The sequence below is a fragment of the Danio aesculapii genome, chromosome 8 (assembly GCF_903798145.1).
Source record: "Danio aesculapii chromosome 8, fDanAes4.1, whole genome shotgun sequence".
NCBI lineage: Eukaryota > Metazoa > Chordata > Actinopteri > Cypriniformes > Danionidae > Danio > Danio aesculapii.
In genome coordinates this window covers 108718-118717 of record NC_079442.1, presented here as the reverse complement: position 1 = coordinate 118717, position 10000 = coordinate 108718, and the positions used below count along the sequence as shown (strand labels likewise).

The 10000-nt window shown below is 47.4% G+C and overlaps 2 protein-coding genes across 3 annotated transcripts in view; both read right to left on the bottom strand.

The window, feature by feature from the left end:
* Positions 1-6534, bottom strand: part of ift122 (intraflagellar transport 122 homolog (Chlamydomonas)) — an 18212-nt gene extending 11678 nt beyond the window's left edge. For both annotated transcript variants that reach the window (XM_056464533.1, XM_056464534.1), the window contains exons 1-11: positions 6368-6534; positions 4951-5017; positions 4565-4649; positions 4358-4436; positions 4163-4239; positions 3843-3909; positions 3266-3412; positions 2899-2974; positions 1988-2179; positions 1240-1378; positions 286-488 (exon numbers count right to left, since the gene is read on the bottom strand). In XM_056464533.1, coding sequence (XP_056320508.1) covers positions 286-488; positions 1240-1378; positions 1988-2179; positions 2899-2974; positions 3266-3412; positions 3843-3909; positions 4163-4239; positions 4358-4436; positions 4565-4649; positions 4951-5017; positions 6368-6426 — 1191 coding nt within the window. In that variant the 5' untranslated portion in view covers positions 6427-6534. The remainder of the gene's footprint in view (positions 1-285; positions 489-1239; positions 1379-1987; positions 2180-2898; positions 2975-3265; positions 3413-3842; positions 3910-4162; positions 4240-4357; positions 4437-4564; positions 4650-4950; positions 5018-6367) is intronic.
* A 2794-nt stretch (positions 6535-9328) lies between these two features.
* LOC130233990 (intraflagellar transport protein 122 homolog) overlaps positions 9329-10000 on the bottom strand; it is a 6731-nt gene continuing 6059 nt past the window's right edge. The window contains exon 11 of the mRNA XM_056464268.1: positions 9329-9621. Within this exon, the coding sequence (XP_056320243.1) occupies positions 9329-9621 (293 nt within the window). The remainder of the gene's footprint in view (positions 9622-10000) is intronic.

Below are 10000 nucleotides of genomic sequence, written 5' to 3'. Positions count from 1 at the left end.
AGTGAGTGTCTGTAGTCTGCAGTAAGCATCTATAGTGTGTAGTGTGCGTCTGTAGTGTGTAGTGTGCGTCTGTAGTGTGTAGTGTGCGTCTGTAGTGTGTAGTGAGTGTCTGTAGTGTGTAGTGTGCGTCTGTAGTGTGTAGTGTGCATCTGTAGTGTGTAGTGAGTGTCTGTAGTCTGCAGTAAGCATCTATAGTGTGTAGTGTGCGTCTGTAGTGTGTAGTGAGTGTCTGTAGTCTGCAGTGAGCATCTATAGTGTGTAGTGTGCGTCTGCAGAGCACTGTACCTGACACAGGATGATGTGTTGTGAACACACCACCAGCAGGTTGCACTCGAAGCGTCTGCAGATCTTCTCCTTCACTCTGTAGTGCATGTCTGCGCAGTCGTCGGAGTGCAGCTCGTAGATCAGGATCTTCTCGGGCAGCTGGATGGCCAGTCGGCTGCGGTAGATGGCGATCTTCTTGACCAGCTCACGACACTTGATGCGCACTGCAGATGGAGACGCTCTCCGTTAACACAGTCATATGACACACACTTCACACTGCGCCTGATTCACATGAGCACACTGAGGACGAACAACACCCTGAAAACACCCTTACTGAGGGAACACCAGGCCACCAGTGCTGTAGGGCGGAGCCACCAGTCCTGTAGGGCGGAGCTACTAGTGCTTTAGAGCAGGCCTACCAGTGGTGTAGGGCAGGGCTACGAGTGCTTTAGGGTGGAGCTACTAGAGCTATAGGGCAGGACAACCAGTTTTTAAGGTGGGGCTACCAGTGCTTTAGGGCAGGACTGCCAGTGTTGAGGGCGGGGCTACCAGTCTTTAGGGCAGGGCTACCAGTACTTTAGGGCGGAGCAACCAGAGCTATAGAGCAGGTCTGTCTGCTTTAGTGCAGGGCTACTAGTGCTTTATGGCGGGGCACCAGTGCTTTAGGGCGGAGCAACCAGAGCAATAGGGCAGTGCTACCAGTGTTTAGGACAGGGTTACCAGTGCGTTAGGGTGGAGCCACCAGTGCTTTAGGGCGGAGCTACCGGAGCTATCAGGCAGGGCAGTCAGTGCTTTAGTGCAGGGCTACCAGTGCTTTTTAGGGCGGGGCTACCAGTGCTTTAGGGCGGGGCTACCAGTGCTTTTTAGGGCAGGGCTACCAGTGCTTTAGGGCAGGGCTATGTTTGCATATGTATGAAGTGGTGCTGAGTAAATGTGTTTTGCAGGGTGGCTGTCCGCTAAAGCACAGAGCGTCACCTTTCTGCTCCGTGATGAGGTGCTGCACGATGACGTCCGTCATGCTGTCCCTGTAGGCGTAGCGGTCCTTATAGAGGCCGTGAACCGTGCTGAAGATCAGCTGGAAGAAGGCAATGGTGCCATCCTGACAGCCCAGAACCTGACACACAACACAACACAACACAGCACAGCCGAGGATAAGAACACAACAACACCTTCAGCCTCAACAACAACACTATGGAGGACACCAGGTCCAGCATTCTTCAAAATATCTCCCTTTGTGTTCAACAGCAGAAACTCATAAAGGTTTAGAATGAGGGAGTGAATGATGAGGAATGAGCATTAATTGGTGAGCTGGCCCTTTAAGAGCTGTAAATTTAACGCACACACACACGGACACACACACACACACACACACTCCTCATGAGCGCAGAACACACTTACTGACTGCTCTTCAGTTTGGTAATGAAGCTCTAATGTGTGTGAAGCCTTTATAAAGTAGAGCTGTGTGTGTGCTGTGTGTGCTGTGTGTGTGTGTGTGTTGTGTGTGTGTGTGTGTGTGTGCTGATTTTCACATCTCTAATGAGCTCTCAGTCTCACACATCTCCTGTTCTGTTCACATATGCGCTGTCAGATTTTACACCTCTAATCTGTTTTACTATTAATAAGAGCAGCTTTAAATAGAGGCGACGGCAGTGCGCACACACACACACACACACACACACACACACACACACACTGGACTGGAGTGTGATGAGTGATGCTGTACCACATAATTGGAGTCGGGTTTGACCCGGCAGCTCCAGACCCAGGCGTTCTGCTCCGCGATGCTGCCCAGCCGGACCCCGTCTCGAGTGTAGAGCGCCGCCTGCCTGTCGGAGCCGCACAGCACCATATACTCCCCCTTAGAGAAGAAGCTGACGCAGCAGGGGTCAAAGGTCAGCGGCCGGTCCTTCCCAATCTGACACACACACACAGAAAACCACATCAGCACTCCTGCGGTAGACACACGCACGCACGCACACACACACACACACACACCGATGCAGATCTCCTGCACTGAATAATCCTTAATAAACTCACAGGTGTGTGTGTTTGTGTGTGTGTGTGAGAGAGAGAGAGAGAGAGAGAGAGAGAGAGAGAGAGAGGGAGTGTGTCTATATAACCGTCTCTGTATGTTTGTGTGAGTGTCTCTGTGTGTGTGTGTGTGTGTGTGTGTGTGTGTATGTGTGAGTGTGTGTGTTCTGCTGCTCTCCTGTTTCTCTGTACATCCCTCCAGTTTAACGAGCGGCGCAGTAACGAAGGCCTGTTCATTAGTGCACTTCCCATGAGCACCTGGGGCATGTGTGTGTGTGTGTGTGTGTGTGCTGCTGAAGCATAATGTTTTCCAGAGGAGAACACTGTGTGTGTGTGTGTGTGTGTGTGTGTGTGTGTGTGTGTGTGTGAGACGCTGACGTGTGTTCGCAGACGTCTGCGTGTTTCACACTGATCTGAGGTCAGATTCAGCCATAGACTGAGGACAGACGGGGCGAAGGACTGATCTAAGGGCAGTGGTCATATCCAGTGATCTGCTGTTCATCTTCATCATGACTGTAATCCCGTAGAGAGTGTGTGTGTGTGTGTGTGTGTGTGTGTGTGTGTGCTCCTCTCTGTAATGAACACCTGAGGCTGAACTCTCACCTGTTTCCCGCTCAGCTGGTAGAAGGAGAGCTTCTGTCCCCAATCTGCAACCGCCAGGATATCATTGTGCTCATCCCTGAAACACACACACACACACACACACACACACACACACACAGACTCAGTGTGACACAAAATATGTCCTTTTGTGTGTGTGCGTGTGTGTGTGTGTGAGATGGAGTGTAGAGCAGCAGCGCCCTCTAGTGTCTGGTCTGTGAATGTGTTTATTTAGCAGAGCTACAAACACACACACACACACACTAATGATGTTGTGACATCATGAGGTCACGATTAGGTCATAATGATGTCACAATGATGTTATGATGTCATGTGATGTTATGATGAGGTGAGGGCGATGCGGTCTTACTTGGAGGGGTTCCAGGCAATGGACCAGACAGGTGATGAAGAGCCTCCTGGACGCTCGATCTTCACTTTCTCCTCTCCGTTCTTATTCCTGATGCTGACCACTCCGTTCATCATTCCCAGAGCCAGATACTGACCGTCATTCGTCCACCTGAGATCAGCACAACACACCAGCATCAGTCCTGATCATCCACATGAGCCATGCACAAACCTTCTGTTATCATCTGGACCCGGTGTGAGTTTGAGCATCACTCAGCAGCAGCAGCCGACGCTTCCCCTCAGATATCAAACACCAGCACTAGCAGAAGCTCTGATGATCAACGTCACAACGGAGACTCAAACCCACAGCATCAGGCCCTCAGAGCCTGCTAATGATGCTCCAGAGCTCTAGTGTGTGTGTGTGTGTGTGTGCGTGTGTGTGTGTGTGTGTGTGCGTGTGTGTGCGTGTGTGTGTGTGTGTGTGCGTGTGTGCGTGTGTGTGTGTGTGTGTGTGCGTGTGTGTGTGTGTGTGTGCGTGTGTGCGTGTGTGTGTGTGTGTGTGTGTGTGTGTGTGTGTGTGCGTGCGTGTGTGCAGAACTCACCCACAGCAGGTGATCTTACTGCTCACTTTGTGTTTGGACACAGACTTCTGCTCCGGGGACCACAGCCCTGCGGTGAGGATGAGGATGAGGATGATGTCAGTGATGAGCACAGTGAGGCTTTATTCTCCTTTATATTCATTAGTCAACACAACTGAACACACACAGAGAATAACAGAGGAAGAGGAAGATGAAGAGCTGCACAGCTTTAATACTGCGCTGGACTGCTGTCTACCCTGCCTGATGAGGAGCTGCGTGAGTGTGTGTGTGTGTGTGTGTGTGTGTGTGTGTGTGTGTGTGTGTGTGTGTGTGTTCCGGCTCACCAAAGTCTCCAGAGGAGCAGGAGGCCAGCTGGTGTGTGACGGGGTTGTAGCTGACGCACTGGATCGAGTCATTGTGCCTGAAACACACACACACACACACACACACACACACACATACACACACACACACACACACACATGAGGCTCTCGCGTGCGCTGTATTGCTGTGCATGCTGTAACACACTCGCGTCTCACGTGTATTTGAGGATTCCCTCCAGTTTTGAGGTCCAGATGATGATGCTCTTATCTGCGGAACCAGAGGCGAAGCGCTTCCCTGAGAAGGAGGACACACACACGCACACACACAGACACACACACACAGACACACACACAGACAGAGTCAGAGACACAGAGTATCTCTCTTTCTCTCACACACACACTCAGAGAATCACACACACTCACCATCTCTGGCGTAAGCGACGCAGTACACTGTGTCTTTGTGGCCCTTCAGCGGCTGGATGAGCGTCCCATCTGCAGTGTCATACACCTGCAACACACACACACACACACACACACACACACACACACACACACACACACACACGATTATACTCAACTAAGGTACAGCTGGTGTTATATACGCACATTCGTTCACTTTTAAACAGTGACTATAGTGTTTATACGCTAGTTTGAGTGTTTATACGCTAGTCTGACTTCAGAACAACACCAGCACTGCTTCATCAGCTGTGCTCCGACACTCACTGGCTGACCACATGATTTCAGTGTTTACCAATGATCCTTTTCTCAAATGATATTATGATGGAGAAGGTCTGATGGGGTCTCTTTACCAGAACTCTGTTTCCAGCCGCAACGATGAGCTGAGAGCCGTCGGGTCTGAAGGCCAGATCATAAATGCTGAAACACACACACACACACACACACACACACACACACACACACACACACACACACACACACAGATCCTCATCATCTTCTCCAGATTCAGCGTCTCTGACTGAACTGCACAGGACTGTAAGACTCTCAGCAGTAGTCGAGACGCCGGGATCAACACAGAATGAGAATCATCTGTTCACAATAACACACGTCCAGATAAAGCTCTTCCAGATCATCACATTAACATGATCTCTGAGATAACCGAGTTCAGCTCATCATGCTGACTGACACGGGGACGTTCCACAGCGCTAAACATGAAGAAGCTGAACACGGCTGAATGTGCCTCAACATCATCCAGAGAACTCCACATCTCTGTCAGACTGTACTCGTAATTAACCCTAACGACAGACCCAATTCCACTGATGAAGTGAACACATCCCTCTCCACATTGAAGTCTATTATAGGGAAACAGCTGAACATGGCTGACTGTACCTCAACTACAAGCAGGGAACCAAACTTTACTGGTGATAAACACTGTCTGAAGTCTAAAGTGCTCAGTGTTGTGTTCAGTGTTTCCTCTGTGCTGCTGGACGTCAGTGAGCTGAAGCGCATTATTCTGACAGTAAGAGCTGATCTATCATAAATACAAGTGGATTTTATGAACGGCCTTTTGAAAATGTGTTCATATGACTTTACAAACTGTACTGTACATTAATCAAGTGAACACTTTTATATCAGTCAATAATATTACTGAAATTACTTTAAAAACGGAATAATTATAAATTTACACACATTTACACTAGTACATAAATAGACTCCATGTTATTTTATAATGTCATCCTCTCACTGACTATAATCAGAGCTCATCTGTCCACATCAGAGTGTTTCCCCGCCTGTTGTTGAGGTACAGTCAGCCATCAGCTGTTTCCCTATAATAGACTTCAATGGGGAGATAGCGCTTAATGTGGTGTTATTTCACTTTATCTGTGGAATTAGGACTCTTTCTTTTTATAGAAGTTATGGTTAATTACAAGCACAGTTTGACAGAGATGTGGGTTTCTCTGGCTGATGTTAAGTTAAACTGAGCCACGTTAAGCGCTGCAGTGTCCCTGCCTCAGTCTAGTGCTCCAGATGATGTCTCCACATCGACATTAATGTTTACCGTTTAGCAGAATGACTGAAGGCTGTGAAACTGTGGACTAAATGACTGTAAATATATATATGTTTATATCTCAGATCGCCGAAGCAGTGATGATCTGAGTGTGTGTTTATGACTGTAACGGGCTCATGATGGCCGCTCGGGTTGTTGACATGGCAACGGTTGCTAACCGAGTATGTGTGCGAGTATGTGTGTGTAAGAGAAGCGCTCACCACTGCTCCACCTTGTCCCGGTCGTGGACTTTATCTATCCATGTAGGAACGGCCCTCATCGCGGAAAATCACGGCGTTTCCAAAACCTGCATTAATTCAACAGGTCCCCGTTTAACGTCCAGCGTCTGTCTGTGCGCAGGCTGAGCGGCCGGAAACACAACACGGAGAGCGGAGCTTCAGAATAAAAGTCCTGCTGCGATTAACCGGCGGTGGAAAGAGATCCGAGATGCTCACTGCTTATTCATTAAAGTTCCGATGAGTGCTGTGATTTCTCCTTCAGCGTCTTCATATTTGTCTTAAATGTGAGTTTATTCCTCGAAGCATAAACCTCAGACCTCCTGCTCAAAGCACACACTGTAAAATAACTACACATCTACAGCGGCTGTAGGTACTTTACAAACAAACAAACAAACAAGAAATTATAGCATTTTATATGTATTAGCTAATCATTCTAAACCTAGATTTAAACAGTGTTATTATTTTACTACAAAAAAGTTGTAGTACACTCATTCACACACTACACTCATTTTAAACACGATATTTCAGTCAAACATGGTTAGACAAGCGTAAACTGTGGTGCAGTAAACTGCGGTGTACCGTAGACAATATAGCCTATAGAAAACTACAGTATTAGCTCATTTGTTAGTTGTTGTGTTAGCGACTGTGGAATCACCACAGCAGATTAACTCCAGTATTTTAATATAGTACGGTTCAAAAACACTCAGTGTTTGCTATAGATCACTATCGTATTCATCATGTGAGGCTTACACAGCCTAACACTAACAGCACACACACTTCTGTGATGCATCACTACATACACCATTACATGCTCTGCTTTAGCCTTAATTCATGCAGGAACATCAGAGAATCCTCTTTTAATGGCAGGGAATGCCTCTTGTTGTTCTCGTTTCTCGTTTGAGGTTTTCTGACACAGAAGCTGTCGTTGTGTTTAGCAGTGTTTTACTGCATTTGACATTATACTGCCTTCTGGACATCAGGAAACAGATGATATTGTTTTGTGGACAGAAAGACCTGCATTTAGACTGCACATGTTTATGATATGCTCATTTATTCAAATGCTTAAAGCTCTTGGATCTTTGACCCGTCTGCTGTAGTTTATATAAAACACTGATAAGAAGACGGTTAATCAGTAAGCCGAGCGGGTGACGGTGCAGTGGGCTCAGAGTGTGTGTGGAGGCTCTGTTCATCCATCTTCATCCTCACTTACTTTACTGAAGCATTATGAGCTGGACTGAGGACCAAAACAAACCAATAGTGCATCATATCCCCCCTCACACCTCTGATACACTGAGCACAGATCAGCTGTGTGTGTGTGCGTGTGTGTGTGTGTGTGTGTCCGTGTTAAAGGGATAGTTCACCCAACAATATTTACTCCTATATTATTACATGTTTGAGTTTCTTTCTTCTGTTGAACACTAAAGAAGATGATTTGAAGAATGCTGAAGACCTGTAACCATTGACTAACATTGTGGGAATGACAAATACTGTGGAAGTAAATGGTTACAGGTTATCAGCATTCTTCAAAACATCTTCTTTAGTGTTCAACAGAAGAAACTCAAACAGGTTTGGATCAAGTAAAGGGTGATGGATTTAAGAGCGAGTTTGTATTTCTGTGTGAACTAACCCTCTAAACACAGAGTAGATCTGTCCTCACAGTAATAAAGGTCTGCTGGTGTGTTTAAAGCGTCCTCAGGGCAGTAAAGCTGTGTTTGCTGTGGAGAAAGGTCGGTCTGAGGGCTTACAGGTGTGTTCAAGAGCAAAGTTCAGCAGGAGAGCTGCTTCATTCACAGTCTCTGATTAACCCTAACCCAGCCCTCTCTTTACAGTCGGTGATTCACACTGAAGAATAATGTAAAGACAGGAGGATTGAGTTTTACCAGGTGTGTTTAAAGGGTCTCTGGTGTCCTCAAGACCTGAAACAGATATTTATTAGATAAAACACTAGATATTAAGGTGGCTCAGTGGTGTCACTGGCCTTACAGCACTCAGGTCGCTGGTTCGAGCCCCAGCTGGGTCAGTTGGTGTTTCTGTGTGGAGTTTGCATGTTCTCCCCGTGTTGGTGTTGGTTTCCTCCGGGTGCTCCAGTTTCCCCCACAGTCCAAACACTTGCGCTATAGGGGAACTGATCAACTAAATTGTCTGTATGGGTGTTTCCCAGTACTCGATTACAGCTGGAAGGGCATCCGCTGTGTAAAACATATGCTGGAATAGTTGACCTCTGTAATCACACTCTTTACACAATTTAATCAGTCTTAGTTTCCTGTCAAATAAGCTCTTTCCTTCAACAACAAAACAAAACTATAGTCAGTCAGTTGTGAGAATATAATGAGCAGAGGTCATCTCCTGAAGATTCCTCCGAGTGCACACAGTACAAACACATGCAGGACACTGTAGGGGAACTCACCTGAGCAGAGTGTGTGAGCGAGAGAGAAAGTGTGTGTGTGTTTCCCAATGCTGGGTTGCAGCTGGGAGGGCATCCGCCACATAAAATGTATGCCAGAGTAACTAATGGTTCATTACGCTGTGGCGAGCCTTGATAAATCAGGGAGTGAGCACAAAGAGAGAGACTGACTGAACATTCATGGCCACTAGTGACTGTTGAAAACACACTTGGGTGAGGCGGCTCAGTGCGCTGTACAACTGATAACACACACACACACACACACACACACACAGGTGAAGTTTCCATGTTTTTACAGACTGTATATTCTATTATCCTGACAGGAAGGTGTGCAGTTTCTCTGAACAGCTGTGTGATTTATAAGCGTTTTAACACATGGGCACATGGGTAATGTCCTCATAAGTCACTTTCTCCTGTGCCATATCCATCACATTATACAACTGCGTGGCCTGATCTGTCACAATAAAAAAAAAACACACACACACGCACACACACACACACACACACACACACACACACACACACACACACACACTCGCTCACTCACTCACTCTACTGATAGTGTTAGACTCACCTGAGATGGAGCGGGAGAGCGCGGTGTGGCGCGGGGCGGGCGGGCGTCTGCCGCTGGCCGTGTCTGGAGGCTCTGAGAGCGGGCATTTCGTCTGGGTGCGGCCGCTGAGCTCCTCTTCACCCCCGGAGCTGCTGCTGGAGCTGCAGGGTCTGCGGGTCTCCGGTTTGCCGCTGTACGCGCTGCTGGAGCTGCTGGAGATCTGCGGGGACCCGCTGCGCATCCGCACCGCCACCGCCCGTGAGTGACCCAGCTCAGACACTTGATTATGGGTTATCCTGATCGACTTATGCAGGCTTGTGCTGCTCTTTTTGCTTGAGTTATTCTGTCTGACTGCCATATTAAAGCACATGTAAACGAGCATATCTAAAACTCATGCGTTGGGTTAACTCAGCGCTTGGTCATATAGACAAACCCAGCAGTTGGGTTGAACAAATGTTTAGATTGAAAAACTTTTTAAGACGCTGTAAAGTACTGTAATGTTCGATACACTGCAGAAAAGTTGACCTCCAGAGTGTTTATCTGGTGTCTAAATAAATGCACATTCTTCATTAAGAAGCGTTAGACTAGACAAGCACTGCACTGTACTGTTTTCAGCTATAATGAGTCAAAGTGAAGTCAGTTTACCTTAATTTAGTCA